This window comes from Panthera pardus, unplaced genomic scaffold (genome assembly GCF_024362965.1).
Source record: "Panthera pardus isolate Hobbes unplaced genomic scaffold, ASM2436296v1 HiC_scaffold_2, whole genome shotgun sequence".
Lineage (NCBI taxonomy): Eukaryota > Metazoa > Chordata > Mammalia > Carnivora > Felidae > Panthera > Panthera pardus.
In genome coordinates this window covers 13,603,497-13,623,482 of record NW_026526765.1, presented here as the reverse complement: position 1 = coordinate 13,623,482, position 19,986 = coordinate 13,603,497, and the positions used below count along the sequence as shown (strand labels likewise).

General features: G+C 44.6%; 1 protein-coding gene across 4 annotated transcripts in view; it reads left to right on the top strand.

Annotated features, from left to right (window-relative positions):
• MYO10 (myosin X) overlaps nucleotides 1–19,986 on the top strand; it is a 225,789-nt gene that overhangs the window by 136,948 nt on the left and 68,855 nt on the right. For all 4 annotated transcript variants that reach the window (XM_019450761.2, XM_053906900.1, XM_053906899.1 and 1 more), the window contains 9 exons: nucleotides 1,393–1,511; nucleotides 2,612–2,758; nucleotides 2,937–3,037; nucleotides 3,150–3,216; nucleotides 3,937–4,029; nucleotides 4,451–4,519; nucleotides 4,721–4,803; nucleotides 7,611–7,719; nucleotides 10,543–10,623. In XM_019450761.2, coding sequence (XP_019306306.2) covers nucleotides 1,393–1,511; nucleotides 2,612–2,758; nucleotides 2,937–3,037; nucleotides 3,150–3,216; nucleotides 3,937–4,029; nucleotides 4,451–4,519; nucleotides 4,721–4,803; nucleotides 7,611–7,719; nucleotides 10,543–10,623 — 869 coding nt within the window. The remainder of the gene's footprint in view (nucleotides 1–1,392; nucleotides 1,512–2,611; nucleotides 2,759–2,936; nucleotides 3,038–3,149; nucleotides 3,217–3,936; nucleotides 4,030–4,450; nucleotides 4,520–4,720; nucleotides 4,804–7,610; nucleotides 7,720–10,542; nucleotides 10,624–19,986) is intronic.

Here is a 19,986-nt window from a genome sequence, read left to right as displayed (position 1 = left end):
TAAAGAAATGGGAGCAACCAGGATGGTTGTAGGATAAATGTTACGGGTCAGGGGCGTAGCGTCGCTGTAGTTTTTCGTAGTTCTTGAGTGGTGACGCAGTGTAGTGGTAAAGACTGTTTTCAAGCGTGACCGCTTGGCTCAGGGCCCAGCTCTGCCATAGGCCGGTTCCTTGGGTTATAACGTGTCCCCTCAACACCACTGACTTCTGGTCTATAAAGTGCGGCCGTGTTGTCAAGATTAAACGAGCGAATATGCACATCGCAACGTCAATAGTCACTTTCCAGAAGTAGTTGATGGGTTTACTCTTGAGACTTTCCTGATGGAAGCCACGTGTGAGGGCACAAGGGCTGGGGGGGGGGGGGGGGGCAGATGAGTTAAAGTTTGAAGTGGCCTTAGATGAGGCCAGAGCTGTAGGTCAGCAGTTCTCACGCGTTTGGTCCCAGAGCTTCTCAATCATCTTCAAACCATAGAGGACTCCCCAGGGCTTTTTCCTTTATGTGGGTCATGTCTGTTCATGTTATCGCATTAGAAATAAAAACTGAGATGTTTTTGAAAATTAATTTTGCCATCACCATCAGAAGCCCCGTGCATATTGAAATAAGTAGTGTGTTTTTATTCAAAAGACTATCTTCCCAAACAGAAGAAAATCCGCGAGTAGAGTGACATTGGCTTACATTTTTAAAATGCACATTTTTAAAAAAAAATTTTTTTTTTTAAGGTTTTATTTATTTTTGAGACAGAGACATACAGAGCATGAACGGGGGAGGGGCAGAGAGAGAGGGAGACACAGAATCGGAAGCAGGCTCCAGGCTCTGAGCCATCAGCCCAGAGCCCGACTCGGGGCTCGAACTCACGGACCGCGAGATCGTGACCTGAGCTGAAGTCGGACGTTTAACCGACTGAGCCACCCAGGCGCCCCACATTTTTGCACATTTTGAAAATATCTGAGGTCGGGGAGGACAGCTGGGTTCTCTTACCTGCTGCAGTCACTTTGGTGAGCTCCCTCATGTCATGTAGCCACTGGAAACTCCTCTGTATTGCGGTGATGGAATGAGAGTGAAAAAAAACCAGCAAGAGACGTCTTCGGATCACTGAAAAGAGTTAGGACCTTGCAAACCTTTATGGCGGGGTCTTGGACCCGGGGTCTCAGGACCACACTTGGTCCGGGCGTCAGGCCACTAGCCTAAGACTCATCAAGGGAGTGATTAACCGAGCGACGAAATGTGTGTTCTCTAGATTCTACCCGCGGGATTTAGGAATGTTCTCTGGCCTCACGTGTCGCAGTGTGGAGTTGGCTCTGAACCCATGTCTCTGCGTGGGGCTTCCTTTGGGGTCCCGTGGCCTGTTCCTTCTTGGGTCAGTCACTTTTGCCTTGTTTGCCTTCATTTCCAGCCTTGGGAAGGTCTGCAGAGTTACTGGGGCTGGACTCAGCACAGCTCACGGATGCTCTGACGCAGAGGTCCATGTTCCTCAGGGGGGAGGAGATCCTTACGCCTCTCACCGTTCAACAGGTACACGCGCTTCGCCACCAAAACTTGTCTCAACAGATACCCCCGGGTTTTCAGATCCGTGGCTTTGATTCAAATGAGGCACTACAGCAAACCATTCAAAGGGGTTTGGTTCATGATCGAAAGAAAGAAGATACCCACGCCGAAGGGAATAGACAAGAGTTGTTCGTTTTCTTAGAGGTAGTACAGCAGGGTGTTCCAGAGGACCGACCGGGCATGATGGAGGGTTCCTGAGTCCGAGTCCTGACATATTATTTTCTGTCCTTGGAGAATGCATCCGTTGTGTCTGTTTGCTCCTCTGTAAGGCAAGGGTAATTGTCACACCTAAGCCGTAGGATTCTTGTAAGGATAGTAATCAATGTGCTAGATACGTAAGCACCAAATAAACACTAACCATGATAATTTGTTATTATTATGTAGTATTATGTATTTCTGCTTCTGTTACTGTCTGAAGCCAGTTATATGTGCCAGCCCGTCTAATATCGATTTATTTTTTAAGTTTATTTATCTTAAGAGAGAGGGAGAGCGAGTTGGGGAGGGGCAGAGAGAGGGGGAGAGAGAACCCCAAGCAGGCTCCTCGCGGTCAGCACAGAGCCCCACGCAGAGTTCGAGCCCACGAACCGCGAGATCTTGACCTGAGCTGAAATCAAGTCGGACGCTCAAACGACTGAGCCACCCAGGTGCCCCATGTTTTAAACATGATAAAACTTGTAGCTACCCATACTGGTTCAGATTCTTTCCTACAATTAACATAAAAACTTGAGTTTGAAAGCCTGATATTTCAAAGAAGTCTTAGTGATGGGCATCGAGGAGGGCATTTGTTGGGATGAGCACTGGGTATTGTATGGAAGCCAGTTCGACAATAAGTTAGATTTAAAAAAATAATACGAATGAAAGAAGTCTCGGAGACTCCTGCATGTAGAGCGAGTGAGTGAACTCCAGTTTACTCTTTCTTGAGACATCCGCGTCTTTCTGGGTGTCGGGTGCACGGGTGTTCTTCCTGTTCAGTGTGTGTGCGTTCTCCCGAGGGGTCTGGGATGGACTCACCTGCCTGGGCTTCCGTGGTCAGTGGGAGGCGGTGACCGTGTCCCCCTCTCCTGCAGGCGGAAGACAGCAGAGACTCCTTGGCCATGGCACTTTATGCACGCTGCTTCGAGTGGGTGATTAAGAAGATTAACAGTAGGATCAAAGGCAAAGATGACTTTAAATCTATTGGCATCCTTGACATCTTTGGATTTGAAAACTTCGAGGTATGCTTCTCATGGGTGGGATGCATGAATTTTTTTCTATCCACTTACTGACTTAAATCTCTTCACATGAATACTGGTATTTTTCTCTGCAGATTTTTTTCCTTTTTGCCCTTTCTTCACCTTTGTATGTAATAGGAAGGGCACTAAAGATACGTGTTGAATGGTTCCCTCCCCTTAGGTTAATCACTTTGAGCAGTTCAATATAAACTATGCAAATGAGAAACTTCAGGAATATTTCAACAAGCATATTTTTTCTCTGGAACAACTAGAATATAGCAGGTAAGAGCTCGTAGAATTCCATTAAAAAGTAAAAAAAATAAAAATAAAAAGCCACAAATTAGTTTTAAAACTCTATTTTATTATAACTTAGCCCTTTTAAATCTTTCCACAGGGAAGGATTGGTGTGGGAAGATATTGACTGGATAGACAATGGAGAATGCCTGGACCTGATTGAGAAGGTAACATTGTTGAAGGATTGTTACCAGTCCCAAGGGTGTCCAGCTGGGCTGATTCATATTTATGGGAACAGAATAGCTTGCGCGAACATGCACATCAAAGATGTGAATGTTTAGAACACAATGGACCATTTGGAAACATACATGTAAATGTGCAAGGTTGAATTTTAATAGTTGGCTGCTTCAAACTTATTGTCTCATTGAACAACGTATTTTAGAATCAACAGTGTGTGAATTGGCTTCCCTTGGATTTTAAGTCAGCATCAAAAGCTTCGCCAGCACCAGGAGTAGACTGGACAGTGTAAAAGTTTTGTTCACAAAATTATGGGGGGTTCCATTTTTCTGTGTGTGTGTGGAAATTAAATCCATTGGATGTCTTTATAGTATCATTCTGAATTTTTTTTTACCTTTATTTTGAGAGAGAGAGAGTGAGCGAAAGAGCACGTGTGTGCGCACACACACAAGTGGGGGAGAGGCAGAAAGATGGAGAGAGAGAATCCCAAGTAGGCTCCCCACTGTCGGGGCTGAGCCCTATTCGAAATCATGGCCTGAACTGAAGTCTGACTCTTAACCGCCTGAGCCACCCAGGCGCCCCCGGAATTTTTTTAATCCAAGAAATTTCTATGACTTTTCCTTTAACCACTTACTTGAGAGAGTAGAGAGGAAATATTTTGAGGTAGACATTCAGCTTTGAATTCAATTTACCTTTCTTCTGTCTTCCAGAAACTCGGTCTCCTGGCTCTTATCAATGAAGAAAGCCATTTTCCTCAAGCCACAGACAGCACCTTATTGGAGAAGTTACACAATCAACACGCTGTATGTCAAAACCTGCCAATTCTTAATTATGTCTGAGTAGGAGATCTGTGGGTTAAGATTACACACAAGCTATTTCAGTGCTGTTGGCTCTCCTCTGCTCCCCACACGTAATTTTCTTCTCAAACCAAAGCTCTTCTCCAATTGCTGGAACTAAATTGAAATCGGTTAAAGGGATAGATTTGGGGCTCCTTGTCAGAATATGCCCACATTCAGTTTATGACTTTAGAATTTAACATCACTGCTGTGAGGCCAGGTAAGAGCTCCATGGTTTCGATAAAATTGCGTCACATGCTCTGTCCTCAACCTCTGCTCTGTGGCGGGCTTTGCGATTGTTTTCACTATCTGTGGCGGTCAATTCTCTCTGGAGGTCTGTGCAAATCAGTAAGTGAAATTAGGCACTTGTATTTTTTTTTTTTATTAGAATAACCACTTTTACGTGAAGCCTAGAGTTGCAGTGAACAATTTTGGAGTGAAGCACTACGCTGGAGAGGTAACTTCTTACTTGAGATCCTTGTGGGTATTTGCCCGTCTGGTACCTAGAGAAATAGCTGATGTCAGAAGCCAACATAAATATGTTGAAATGACTTCTTTCGTGGGTCCGGCATTTAAAGGGGGTGCCTATGACCTGAAATCATTCTTTTGACCAACTGTACGGTTTTTCTTTTTCTTTTTTTTCTTTTTTTTAACCCAGGTGCAGTATGACGTCCGGGGCATCTTGGAGAAGAACAGAGATACCTTCAGAGATGATCTTCTCAACTTGCTCCGAGAAAGCCGGTATGTTGGTCTCCAACCCCATATGTCGTTAGCAAGCAAAGCATTCCTTGTGCAGATTTACAAACATAGAAAAAAATCGGTATGGAAGCAGCTTGGTTTACTGTGTTCTTTCATGGGCAATATTTCATTAATAAAATGACCTCGATACAGAAAATAATATGAGTCACATTGACCACCATTTAATGAGGTACCATAAGAACAGCGTATCTATGACGTAGATACTGTCAGTCCTGTTAAGCAGATGAGGGAAGTAGTTTGGGGGGCGGTTCAGGGCCTTGCCCATGAATCCACAGCTAGTTTTGATTTGCTCTGCTTGGCTCAAGAACAGAAGGCCTTGCCCAGGATGACCTTTCTTCTCAACAGGCCGAGAGCTCCGTGTTCAATTGCTTTCATCCTCTGGTCCGTAGGACCCGTATGTCTCTAGCTGAAGGGATGTCAGGAAAAAACATCCATCCAGCTAAAATTACAAACCTCCACACGCATTGATTCGTGCACGAATCGTAAATTCACACCCTTAAATCGGTAGTTGGTTAGCTTAGCTGCTTGTAGGAGGCTGTGTGAGAGAGAAAGGGGGAGAATAACCCAGAGGGAAAGCTTTCGATACTTGTTTCAGATCCGGAGTGAATCTGTGACAGAAACATTTTTATTATCTAGGTTAGGAAAGTAGCACAATTACTTAAAAATCTGTAATACTTTTAGGAATGTCAACCCCATGTGGCTACACTGTCACATAGACTGTGAATTGAGGTGAAGGAAGCCCACCCACAGGGTCAGATAGGAGTTTAGAAATGGAAGGTATTTCGATTTGTTTGAACTCTCCTGTGTGAAGATTCCGTTTACAACATTGGCAGCCATGTTTGCTTTTATTTTTTTTGTAATTTTTTGTAATTTAATGTTTATTTATTTTGAGAGAGAGAGAGACAGAGACGGAGCACAAGCAGGGGAGGGGCAGAGAGAGAGGGAGACACAGAATCTGAAGCAGGCTCTGAGCTGTCGGCACAGCCCGACACGGGGCTTGAACTCACAGACCATGAGATCATGACCTGAGCCGAAGTCGGACGCTCAACCGACTGAGCCACCCAGGCTCCCCAGCTGTTCTTATTTTTAGATGAGTTTTCAGCTCTTTAAAAATGGAGATGTTCAGGGACGCCTGGCTGGCTCAGTCAGTAGAGCATGTGACTTTTGATCTTGGGGCTGTGAGTTTAAGCCCCACATTGGGGATAGAGTTTACTTTAAAAAAAAAAAAAAAAAAAAAAAAAAAAAATATATATATATATATATATATATATATTTACACATACATATATTTATATATATATATATATATATATACACACACACAATAATAAAAATGGTGGTATTTTCAAAATACCATAGCAATGATACTTTTCTATCCGCTGTCAAAGCAATTTCTTAGTTATTAGATTTTAATTGATATGTTTAAAAATGACCTTCATGTTAAATAAAAGCATTTTGCTGTGAAAAGATCACAGGTGTGGAGGTCAGCAAGGTGACATTTGGCTGGTCGCCTCGGTCAAAACGTAAAGTGGGTTTGTGACTGGAGTAAAAGAGTTTCTTTCTTAGTCCAGGTTTGTCTCTGCAAAAATGAGGGGCTTGGGCTGTTGCTTGGTCTGTGCTCTTTGACCTTTGACATCTGTGACATTTTCATGGAAACAGAGCTTTCCTCCAAAGCGCTCAAAGCACACTTAGAGAACTCCAAAGAGCATGTAATAGCACCCTGGAACAAAAACGAAAAAGGGATGGGGCAAAGTGAGAGGTGACAAGGCAGCCTTGATGGTGCCACCTCAGGAGGTGTGGATCCTCAGACATCGTCCCTGCCTTTCCTGGTCTCAGTGAAGCCACTCATCCCCACTCCTCTGCCCAGAGCTGTAGCGTCTTCCATGCAAGAAAGATAAAAAGTTATCGGAGGGGCACCCGGGTGGCTCAGTTGGTCAAGCATCCGACTGTGGCTCCGATCATGATCTCGCGGTCCGTGAGTTTGAGCCCCGTGTCGGGCTCTGTGCTGACAGCTCAGAGCCTGGAGCCCGTTTCAGATTCTGTGTCTCCCTCTCTCTGCCCCTCCCCTCTTCACACTCTGTATCTCTGTCTCTCAAGTGTAAATAAAAAAAAAAATTATTGGAAGGCTTTTACTTTTTGTTAGTAGGGGCAATTTTATAGAGCTTTTCAGCAACAAACTAACATGAGTGTTGACGCTGTGCCGGGCACCGTGCTCAGCCTTTTGTATACATTTTCTCCTTTCATTCCCCACCCCACCGCCAGCACCGTGGGACAAATTCTTAACTTACCCTCCTTTTGCAGATGAGAAAAATGAGGCTAAGTCAAGCATCTGCCCTGGTCCTGTAGCTTGGAAGGGGTGGGGGCAGGATGGAAACCCTACTGCTTCACTGCAAATCTCACTTTTCCCTCTGTGAACTGGTTGGATCTTCGAAATACAGTGAGATGTGCAAAAACACCTCCCTCCTACGGGCAAAGACATCAGGGCTGCAGAAGCATAGGTGGCACTCCGGAAACACAGCGCTCCTTGCTGGCATGCCACCCCGGGTCACTTTCATCCCAGTCCGTTTGCCTCCTGCAAGACTGGGGCTCAGAAGGCGGCCACCATTTTTTTTCCCCCAATGCCTAAAGCCCGCGGGCAGTGGTTGTTTTGAAATCTTTGGAAGTTGTCTTAGCTCTTCCTGGACTCGATGTGTTACTTTCACTGGGAAAGTGCATTGTAATTATAGTAATCCAGCCCCTGATAACCGGGTGCGTGCCCCTCATGGCCCTGCTCCTCTCTGCTCACACAGATTCGACTTCATCTATGACCTGTTTGAACACGTTTCAAGCCGCAATAACCAGGATACCTTGAAATGTGGAAGCAAACATCGACGGCCCACAGTGAGCTCACAGTTCAAGGTTAGTCTGTCCTGCTGGCTTTCACGAATTTATGGGTGCTGTGATTTTAGGAATTGGAAACAGGACTTGGCATATGTGAGGTCCAGGAAAGCGTTTATTTTATTTTTTCTTTTATGTCACCAGATAGGGCTTTCGAAATAAAATCTACTTTTTCTGAGATGAAAACATGTAGGGTTTTGTTTTTTTGTTTTTGGGGTTTTTTTTTTTTTTGTCTTGTTAAATAGCTACCTATTCTAAGTTGAAGGACTGTTTGGCCATTTGGGGTCACCTTGATTTGTATTTAGAGGCTCGTATGAATATAGAGTGTATTTCTTCCCATGTTTGGTTTTTGTATCTTTCCCGGGTATGTTTACAGTATCATAACTGGGAATAATGACTGAGCAAGCACGCATTTAAATAAGATCCATGTCAGTTACCTTGTCCAGATATTCAGGGAAATCCCAGAATTCAGGGAAATAGGGACCATTCCTACTTGCATTTTAAATATGTAGCCATTTTAGAGAGTTTAGAGGTAGAGCATGTGAAGACCATTTTGGAAAAAAAAAATTTTTAATGTCTATTTTTGAGAGAGAGAGAAACTGGAGCACAAGTGGGGGAGGGGCAGAGAGAGAGGGAGACACAGACTCTGAAACAGGTTCCAGGCTCTGAGCTGTCAGCACAGAATCTGACGCACGGGACTCGAACCCACGAACCGCGAGGTCGTGACCTAAGCCAAAGTTGGACGCTGAACCGACTGAGCCACCCAGGCGCCCCTGACCATTTTCTGACCTTAATTGTTCTGTTTTCCCCCCAAGTAACAAATCCTAATAGGAAGAGAAATAGAGGCGTATGAGTCAATAGACATTTATTAAATCTGCCTTCAAAGAGTCTTTCACTTAGTTATCCAGAGTTGGATGCATCCGGTGGGGTTCTGTGTGAGGCCTGTTGTACAACGTAGTTGGCAATGAGCCAGATACTCACCAACCTTGCTAACAAAGCTGGATCATGAGATACGATGGGCAGGCTTGACCTAGGTAGGATATAATAAAAATAGTTGCCATTTGGGGGCACCTGGGAGGCTCAGTCAGTTAAACGTCTAACTCTTGGTTTCGGCTCAGGTCATGATTTCACGGTTTGTGAGTTTGAGCCCCATGTTGGGCTCTGTGCTGACAACGGGGCCTGCTTGGGATTCCCTCCCCCGCCCCTTCCTCTGCCCCTCCCCCACTCACACGGTATCTGTCTCAAATAAATTTTAAAAAAAAATTGTTACCATTTATTGTGTATGTATTATGTGCCAGTCACTAATCACTTCACGTATATGATCTTGTTCATTTCTCCCATCTTGTAAGTACATACTATTGTCCCCATTTTATAGATGAGGAAACTGAGGTTTGGAGAAATGGAGACCATTCAGGCCCTCTGAGGACTAAAGCTGGGATTTGAACTGTACCTGTCTGACTCTAAAACCTAGGTTTCTAATCCCCCAGTGGAGTTGTTATATTACCTTTTTCTACAGCAGTGTTGTCTGGAGTTGCCTTGGAAGGCTTTGTGGATATTTGGGGATTAAATTGCACTAGGAATCAAGGAAATGGCAGAGAGCGGTCAGGCCTTCCAGGTAGAGAGACTGAGCAGGAGGAGTCCTGAGGCAGGAACATTGAGTCGTGTTCCCAGAAGACTGATTCGGTGAGGCCAGCAGACAGAATGTCTCATAGGGAGTTAAATTGGCACCAGAATATATATGAATATATATATATATATATATATATATATATATATATATATGAAGGGCCACACATGCCAGGCCATTTGGTCACCTGTGAGAAATCCTAAAGCTTTCGAACCCGAGAAGTAACTAACCAATGTAGTGCTGTAGACGACCCAGTTTTTTTCCACAAAATTGTAAGAAGAAAAAAGAAATGGAGGGAAACCCAGTGGATTAAAAGACTGAAAGACCCTAAGTACAGTACAGGAACCTCATTTGCATTCTGATTTCAAGGAACAGACCAGTTAAAAATTATGAAATTTGAGACACTTGAGGATTTTTGTATGAAATCTGAGACACCTGCTTCTTTTAAGATTGGAATTAAGGAATTCTTGTTCAAGCTTTTTCGGATGATGATATGGTGGTTACATACAGGTTTGGAAATGTTTAGCCTTTAATAACACATACTGAAATCTTGAGGGATGAACTAAAAACACCGTTTTCTACAAGGGCTGGGCGTAGGGTGTACTTAGATGGGGATTGGATGAAATGAGATTAGCCATGAGCAGAAGCTGGTGATGAGTGTTCATTACATGCTGTCTGCATTGGGAGATGTTAAAAATTCATCACAATAGCAACAAAAAATTTAAAAACTAATAATAAAGCAGTATTATGGAAGCTTGATCTGCCTGGTGATTTCAGGGTAAGAGTGAGAAAGTGTGAATTATTGGTACAGACTGTCACCTTAATGGAAATAATGAATTAGGAGGAAAAAACCTCCAGTGGGACAGTGCATTCAGCCCAGATTTTCTGTACCAAACATCGAAATAGCCCAGAGTTGCTTTCTGGTGGTTAACAGAATATTAGTTTTTTTTTTCCTCCCCAATGATACTATTCCAATGAAGTGACAAATGAGTTTTGTATATTGTAAAGTAATTTCAGTGACTATAGATTGTAGCACCTTGGCTTTATCTTATATGAGAATGCAGTGTTAAAACTTAGTATTTCATTAATCATAAAAAAATTATTCCTGTGATTTCTATTGTTTCTTCCTGTTTCTGAGGAGTGCCTAAGATGCTGAGAAATCTAAAGAATGACATAATAAGAGACTAAATCAACATATACTTTTTTCTTTCAAATAGGACTCCCTGCATTCCTTAATGGCAACGCTAAGCTGCTCTAATCCTTTCTTTGTTCGCTGTATCAAGCCAAACACGCAGAAGGTAAGATTTACAGCAGCGCTAGACTGAGGCTGTGTCTTTAAGGACACCACCTCCCGGGCACTGTCTGTAAAGCCCTTTCATCATAGAGGGTTGGGAGCATATATGACATTATTATAACCTAACATTAAATAGAAAAATTCCCTTTGTCTCCTGGGCCTACTTCTCTGCTTCTGAATGATGCTATTAAGCTTTAGAGAAATCTAGTTTAAAAGGAAACCTTGTGAAACCTTCACAATTTTTTTTTTTTTTTTTTAAGGATTTGGTTTGAAATTCTTGGGCAGCTGTCTCTTATGGAAGAGATGGTTGGTGTATATTTTGTGGTTGGTTTAGTTTTTCATTTTGCTTTCTTGTTAAGCATGATGAAGGGTCTGTATTCTAAGCAGCGGTGCTGACTTTTTTAAGGACTCTGACCAGGTAGTCACGCCTAATTTGATAATTCCTGATAGAGCGCCATCGTATGTTTTCATGGGTAGACTCTGTGAATTTAGTGTTTTAATGCCATAGCCTGATCAGAAACAATATGAGGGTTACAGGAAGCTGTCTGAACAAAGAACATTTAGTATTCAATGTATGTCATTGCTGAATCCAAGACTAAATGGGAAACTAGCCGTAAAATGTTGAAAAATAGAAATTGTCTTGCTTTGGGAAACATCAGCTCTTCGTAATCTCCCCGAAGAGAGGAAAACCCTCCACAAGACAGTAATGCCAGCAGCCCCTCTTGTTAAAAAACTAAATGCTGTTCCCATAAGGCGTAAGAGAAGGAATCTGACCTGAAACTGTTTCTCTTGAGACTTAGGTTATATTCTAGTAACTTTGCTGATACTAGATCTTATTTTTTACCTTGTTTCCCAGTTGCCCTTGACTTACTATTAGTGGTTCCTCATTTATAGTTTAAAGATGTTCGTAAGAACCACGATACTGAACTCTCTGTCTTCCAGGAAGGTAAAAATGGATGCTGCCTCTGTAAGAACGAGTAACCTGTTAAGTTTGCTATCTCACTATGAGCCCATGATGGTGAGAATTTGGTATTTGTGTGGCATACAGCAGCCGACGGGGAGACTGGTCTTACATGGAAGATCTGTGCCTCTGTTCTGGTGGTTTAAAAAAACAGCTCACCTTTCCATGTCTCGAATTTATATTAAAATGTTTTAGATTATCACAGAAAACGGCAGCATAAACAATATGTAGTTTTTGGCCATAATGTAGGAAATTACTAGTTAAAACCTAGCAAGATACCACGCCAGCTGTTTTCTATTTCTCTTTAATTTTTTTTTTAACGTTTATTTATTATTGAGAGACAGAGCATGAGCATGGGAGGGGCAGAGAGAGGGGGAGACACAGAATCGGAAGCAGGTTCCAGGCTCTGAGCTGTCAGCACAGAGCCTGACACGGGGCTCAAACTCACAGACCGCGAGATCGTGACCTGAGCAGAAGTCGGACGCTTAACTGCCTGAGTCACCCAGGTGCCCCTATATTTCACTTTATAACCTCAATAGGCAGTTTTTACGATATATATGGACTTCGTGATTTGGGTCTATACTCCCAGGAGCTGTGTAACCTCTCTTACTTTTCTTCTTTACACAACAGGGATAATAATACCGTATTTCATCGTTCAAAGAGGCTGTTTGTTCCCAATTTAAGGACTTGGGTACTGGGGGTGCCTTTTACAACTTCTGGCGAGCAATAGTTTAATTGGGAGCGCTGTTCCTTTCTCAGGGGTATGTGTAACATAATCATGCAGGTTTGCAGGCGTCGGTGTCTCAGATTCAGTAAAATGGGGACCTGCCATATGTCAGCACTGTTATAAGGAGAGAAATTTGAATTTGAAAAACATAGTCCCTCATGTATTTGTTTTCTTTCTTGGGTGACATGGAGTTTTTCCTTGAAATTGTAATAGCTTTTGAAATTAGGCCTGCTTGAACAGTCTTCAGCAGGCAGAATATTGAAGAGATTACCTTTTACTGATGTTTATTTTTTTCTTGCTGGGATGTGACTGTCCCTAATTGCTTTGGTTTTTGCATTTAAAGAAATGAGCCAACCCAACCTCATGTTTCATAAGTACTTCTCACAGTCTTCCCATCACCTGTTCTGTGGCAGAAACTAATTAATACTCACCAAGAGTTGGACCGTAGGAGACTTTGGAAAAACATCTCGGTACCATTTCAGATGCACCCAGAAAGTGAAGGCACAGACACGTGAACCTTCTGGTCTGAGGCCCAAGATGTAGGTGTGATTTTAAGTGCGAAGATGCTAATTAGAATCTGGAAATCGTTAATTATGGCTTGCTTGGCATTCATTTGGTTCCACTGAAAATATCTGAGTGCTACTGTTGATGATGTTATATGAAATGTATGTAAACAACCCTCATTTGGAGTTTATTGTGAGCTTTCTTTTGTCCTAAGATCAGTGCCTCTAGAAATCTCACGGGGAAATCTTGCCCGCCTTTGCCCCATAGAAGAGGAGTGTATATTTCTGGCATGAAGGGATGAGACCATGTCTCTTACTTCATACCCTTTTCTGGTCATTTGCTCCTTAGGGAACCTTGAGAGGATGTATTCGAACTTATGTATATGGAAGTATTTTGTGCCTCATTCAGGAACATGGGTCATAGGTTTGGGCAGATTCTAGAGGGTTCATTTTTGACAACTCTATGACCAGAGGGATAAAAGCAGTGGCCTTCAAGTCTGTGACCTAAAGAAACGTGGCCTTAGAAAAAGTGAAGGAGTTGCCTTGTGCTTTTGGGAGCATATCCAAGATTACCATGGTGGCCTTGTGAACGTGAGCACACGCCCAGTGGGCCCCAAGCTTGCAGGGCAGGCTGCCTCCCCTCCTTGGCAAATGCATGAAGCTCAGAGTGGGTCCTTGGGCCTAAAGCATTTGGAAATCCTTTGCTGGAAATATTACAGGGTTTTTGTTACTTGGCACTTTTGTGTTTTGCTTTGAAGGCCAAGTGCACATGGGGAGAATTGGACTGAAATGCTAGGACATTATGTCAGTTCAGCTGTAATAATTGTGGACTTTTTGTCATGCGCAACATGAGGCTGATCTTAGGCGTTGTATAAAAGACATTTCACTCGCGTTGAGGAATCCTGGGGCTAAGTCACAAGGCGAAGTCGAGAAAGCCTCCCTCTTAGACGGTGGAGTATTACCCAGCCGTAAACAAAGAATGAAATCCTGCCATTGGCTAACGACATGGACGGAGCTGGAGTCTGAGGCTAAGCAAAATACGCCTGAGGAAGACAAATCCCGTGTGATTTCACTCCTGTGTGGAATTTAAGAAACCAAGGAGCAAAGAGAAGAAGACAGGCGAGCCAAGAAGCTCTTGCCTGTAGAGAACCAACCGTTGGTTACCAGAGGGGAGGTGGGTGGGGGATGGGTGAAATAGGTGATGGAGATTAAGGAGCGCGCTCATGGTCACGAGCACTGGGTGTGGTATGGGAGTGTTGAATTGAAACCAACAGAACGCTGTGTGTTAACTATACTGGCAGTAAGATTTAAAATAAAATTACAAAGTAAGCCCCCCTCCCCATAGGGGGTAGTGAGCGGTCAGTTCTCTGGCTTACACATAGCACTGAAGGATGTAATCTTCTCCTTGACTTAGAATTGTGGCGTTTCCAAGGGGCAGAGTTCTCCATGAGACACTTTTTAGTTGGCAGTGTAGCCTGCTAGCTTTTGTCTATTGTGGCTTGTGAGGCAGTGGTAGTTTCTGGCTCAAAGGGTCCAAACCAACAGCAGATTTCCGTAACAAAGGAAACCCGCCTTGCTTCATCAGAATTTCTCCCCAAGGGTGTCCCCAGGCCTGTGATCTCTTCCCTCTCTCCCCGCCTGGTATTTTAGCAAATAAGTTCTAGTCCGAAAAGTCTGTCATTAACATTCCTCAGAAAAACCCTGAGGAGGTGCAGGACAGAATTAAAGAAGGGAACGGACTGATAAATATCAGGAAAACCTTCGGGGGTGTGAGCACTGGCTGTCTGCGGTTCCCAGGCTCCCATGGGAGGAAAGCGAGGCCACTTCCTGCAGACGCTGTAGGCCGTCACTTGTCAGGAACGTGGCTGGCCGGCCGTCCTCACCGTTCTGCAGTTGTGAGCTGAGGAGCCCTCGCCTTCCAAGGTGGGGAAGGCTTCGGTTCCTTGCAGCATCCTCTTCAAGCTTTTAACCCAACGTAGCGGCGTCCTTAAAGATTCTGTCAGAGTCTCCTCCAAAAAGGCAGGACTTGGGTCACCTGAATCTCCCCAAGGCCCGTGGCTGGTGGAGGAAGGCTTCTAGCCAAACTGGCTGCTTGGAGGGAGGTTTTCCTAAGGGAAGAGGGGAAGAGTGAGGAGAGGGACGTCCATGCCAAGGGAAGGCTGGAGACCAGGCCCCAGGGAAGGGAGACCATGGGGTCTGTGAGGAGGACTGCAGTCGTATTTGCTGGACATTGGAATATCCGGTGGGAGTACAGAGCGGGAGACACAGGGTTAGCCTGACCGTGGTGGCTTGTCTGGAAGCACTGTGTGTGTACCCTGGGACACATGGACCTATCAGCCTTCTCACACAATCGTCTTTCCAAGACTGGAGAGGATGCCGTGCTTTGCACTTCAATGAATCCCGATGACCTGTGTCCCTCTCTTTCATGGTGGCACCATTGATACCAGCCTAGATTCCCCAGTTGGACGACACCGGAGACAGGCTGGGACCGCACAGGAAGTGAGAACAGTGTGCAGGCGTTACGAGAACCTAACCCTCTGCTTCCAGAGGCATAATGATTCGATGAATGAATTAATGAATTCAGCACCTGTAGTCCTGGGGAGTTATATTTGTGTCATCCAGATGCTGCCTGCCATTTGCTTTCTTGTGGGTTTTTTTGTTTTTGTTCTTTTTTTTTTTTCCCGGTTTTTGGGTTTTTAAGTAAACTCTACACCCAATGTGGGCTTAAATTCCTGGCCCTGAGATCAAGAGTTACCCGCTCTACCTACTGAGCCAGCCCTCCCCCCCCCTTTTTTTTTAAACAAAGACCAAACATTTCTTTAAAAATGCTGATGATAATGTGGCATATTTCCTACCTTGAATTTTTGTCCTGTTCTTCCTGTATCTCCTGTATCTCATTTTGTTCATCTTCTGTCTCATCAGCCTTACTGAAGTTTATGGAAGCAACTTTTTTTTTTTTTTTAATTTTTTTTTTTCAACATTTATTTATTTTTGGGACAGAGAGAGACAGAGCATGAACGGGGGAGGGGCAGAGAGAGAGGGAGACACAGAATCGGAAACAGGCTCCAGGCTCTGAGCCATCAGCCCAGAGCCTGACTCGGGGCTCGAACTCACAGACCGCAAGATCGTGACCTGGCTGAAGTCGGATGCCCAACCGACTGCGCCACCCAGGCGCCCCATGGAAGCAACTTTTTTTTTCGTCTTTGATCTCTCTACCCTAATCTTATTTTTCTGAATAAAGTGTTCCATGCGTACAGAGGATCTTAACCAAGTACAGCTTCATAGGACCTGCCTTGCCCGTCTTTGCGTCCTGCTGCACAGCTCAGTGTTGCAGCCACAGGATGTGCTCAGTAAGTGAGCATAGAATCGAATTGCTAATCCAAGTACATTGTACACCCACTCGCGGTACACGAGGGCTTAACTTTGCCAAAGATCTAGACCTAACTTGCCACTTAAGAAAAAAAATTAGGGGCGCCTGGGTGGTTCGGTTAATTGGGCATCTGACTTTGGCTCAGGTCATGATCTCACGGTTCGTGAGTTTGAGTCCCGCGTTGGGCTCGCTGCTGTCGTGCAGACCCTGCTTGGAATCTTCTGTCTCCCTCTCTTCTGTCCCACACTTTTGTCACTGAGCGGTCCCCTGGCCTTGGGTTTGCGTCCTCCTCCCTGAGGCGTGTCTGGGGACAGTGCCCATGTAGGGAAGCAGCCGTAGGTATTAAATGAGCCAAGGGGGACACAAAACAGCTGCATTGGACCGTGAGAAAGATTGCACACCCGCGCTATAGGTTGGGGCTAGAGACCGTGCTCAGCGTTTTACAGCTCACTCCATCCTCGTGAATGCAAACCCCAATTTATGCTGGACCACGGGGAAAGCTTCCTAAGGCTGTTGCCAGACCTTTTCCTTTTAAGTCCTTGATGTTGTTATGGGATGAACGTTTCTTTCAGTTGTTTTTAAAACTTTTTAAAATGTTCTCATTTTGGAGAGAGAGAGAGAAAGCACGAGTGGGGAGGGGCAGAGGGAGAGGGAGACACAGAATCCGAAGCAGGCTCCAGGCTGTGAGCCGTCAGCACAGAGCCCGATGTGGGGCTCGAACTCACGAACCGTGAGACCATGACCTGGGCTGAAGTCAGACGCTTAACCGACTCAGCCACCCAGGTGCCCCTTATTTCGGGTGTTTTAAAATTGACTTTATTTTTTCTTTTTAAGTAATCTCTATACCCAATATGGGGCTTGAACTCATGACTTGAGATCAAGAGTGAGATGTTCTACTAACTGAGCCAGCCAGGTGCCCCTAAAGGTGACTTTAATTTACAGAAAACTTGAGCATATAGCATGGGGTTTCCATGTCATTCTCCATGCCCCTCAACACACACACACACACACACACACACACACACACACACACACACAATTTCCCCTCTTATTAACATGGTACACGAGTGCGGCACGATTGTGATAATTCACGAACCAGTATTCTAAAGCCCAAAGCTCACATGTAAGGTTAGCTGTGTTGTAAGGCTCTCTGAGCTTTGACATATGCGCACTGTCATCCAGTGTCAAAATGCCAAGTGTTCCCAATCTACTCACAGTACAATGAACATCTTTCTCAAGTAATATTTTATAAGAACGGGATTGTTTCCAGTGGGACAAAACTTGAGGCCCTGAGAATGTGGTTTCTCTCGCACAGGATAAAATGTGAGTGACACGGTTTTCTGCAGAAGAAACAAACAAACAAAAAAAACTACAGGAGAAAGTAGGGAGCGCAAAAGCATCTGGAGCCCCAGGGAGCTAAGGACATTTTAGAACTACCTGGATTGTCAGCCCCTTTGACTCCTCTCTCCGTTCAGTTAGGCTTGCAGCCTGTAGGGGTGGTTCCGTTTCTTCCACGTACTTACTGGAAAATGCCCACTTAGCACTGAGTGGCCTTCCATAATTCTTCCTGTCTTTCTGACTGCCACTCATGTCGTCTGCTCTCCCGTAACTGGAGTGCCCACTGCCAGCGTCTTTAACTTTTGAGAACATCACATACGGACGACTTCTAAAAAGACAGCTTTACTTTTTCAGGAAATTTTGGCGAAGGAAGCATTCAAGCCGCCATTCTTCTCCCCCAAACAAAACAATCCCATTAAACCCCTCCGTGGTCACTCGAATCCTGTTTACCATGTTGTCATGGCAACTATTCAGTCCCGCTCTGCAAAGGCGAGGATAAATAGCCATAAATGAAGCCCCGCTCAAGTGAAGAGAGTTGTTCTCTGGGCGGACCTTGCAAGGTCACAACTAAATTGCGTGATTTTGTCCCGTGGCTTTTGATTTTTATTTTTCCTTTTTTAGTCCTGGGCCATCTTTTAAGATCTCGGGGGCCTTCACATGTCTTTACACATTTCTTGGTGCAATGGGGGGCGGGGGGGGGGGGGCGGGTTAGTTAGCTCCTGCAGTTAAAAGTATCGTCAGCAATTGCAAATCCCCGCCAGCCTGGACTTCCTTTCAGTAGAATCGGGAATGAATTAAGCAGGCAGAGCCCAAGACACCACATAAAAGCCTGGGAACACGAGCGAGCCGAAGAAAGCCCGTTTTTGTGTCCGTTGCCTCAGATGCCTGTAGTCCGGACTGCTAAAGATCCAGCCATTTACAGGGGACAAAAGCTGAACGGGCACAAGGAACCCAAGGTAGGAGCTCTTCTCTTATTTGAGCTGCTTCGAAGTTTCACGTGCCTTGGAACGATGGTGGTAGCGGGAAATTCTGTGGAGAAATTCTTTAAACCGGGGAGAGACGGCTTTTCCGTCTCCCTGAGCACCAGACCTGTTTAATTTCTCAACAGGTGGGTAAGTACTGATTTTGATGGCATTTCCAAGTTTGAACTGCTAACGCTTTGCAAGAATGAGGGACATGATCGCGTAAGGCGTTGATAATGGGATATGCTTTTGAGAGGCAATTCACCTTTTACAGGAAAAACCATTTTTTAATGTGAGGTTGGGAGGGGAGATTGCTCGCGGTGGTTTCTTTTGTTTGAATTTGTTATCTCGAGGCGTGTCCGTTTAAAAGTTTACACGTTACGGGCTTGCGGCTTCTCCTTGTCCTTGGTGTGACCCTTTTAAGGAAATCTGCCCGAGCGGAATTTTTGGTTTTTAAATTGCGTTATAAATCGGTTTGTACCCAAATGTGGAAATGGAGAAGTTATGGGAGTCCTTTGGTCATCCATTGACTATCATATTCTGATTTCACACAAGCAGACCCATGCCAGAAGTTTGCAATCTGCCCAGAGAAACCAGATCAGGCACTTTTGGCCGAGATTCTCTTAGTCCCCAAGTAGGTGTCCCCAAAGAAAGAACATAATAAAGAGCGTCTGAAATGCTAATCTCTGCCTCCACGGACACTTGAATGTGTTCTGTGGATTTCCATTCATTTGCTAAAAGTGCCCTTTAAGGGAGCAAGTTTTAAATGTGAAGGTGGTCTTTCATATTAAACGGAGCTACATTTAAAAGAAAGGAATAATAATGTGGCTGACTGCTGCTTAGCTCAATCTACTCTCATGGAAATAAATTTCCAGCGCTAGGTGAAAACCTAATGTTAGAATGTGTTTTACCATCTGGTTTAACAGTCTTACAAGTAATTAATCTGACATAAAATGAAATGCCATCGGAAGAGTGTTAGTCACCAGTGGGAAATTACCACTTATCTCTGCCTCGCTCGTACTGACTTTCCTTACCCATATTTCCGTGCTGGTTATGTATGTAGATCCCCAGCTTCAGAATCCCATTGCTTGGCCCCAGGGCTAGAGTGACACCATACACTTCACTCTGCTGAGCACTGTTTCGCTCACTCGCTGTCCCTGATGAGTACCCCAGCTTGTTAAAGAAGACTTTTTGGGAAGACTGATTACAGACACCAGCCCATCTGCACTGCGAGCTTCCTACCTGGGAAGTGACAGCTGCCACGATGGGGTAAACATTTTTTCCCCGCCCCCTGCCCCCCTCCTGCCCACCGTATCAGATGGTTATAGCCCTCAGCCCTCCCACTGTGGATCTTTACTTTGGCTCTTCTTCCTGAACTTCTGGAAATAGCGACCAATCAGAATAGCAGCCCCACTCCAGCATTTGAGCAAATCCCAGACCCTCCTGTCCCTTTTATGCAGACTGTGGGGCGGTGGGTTTGTTTGTTTGTTTGTGGGGTTTTCTGGT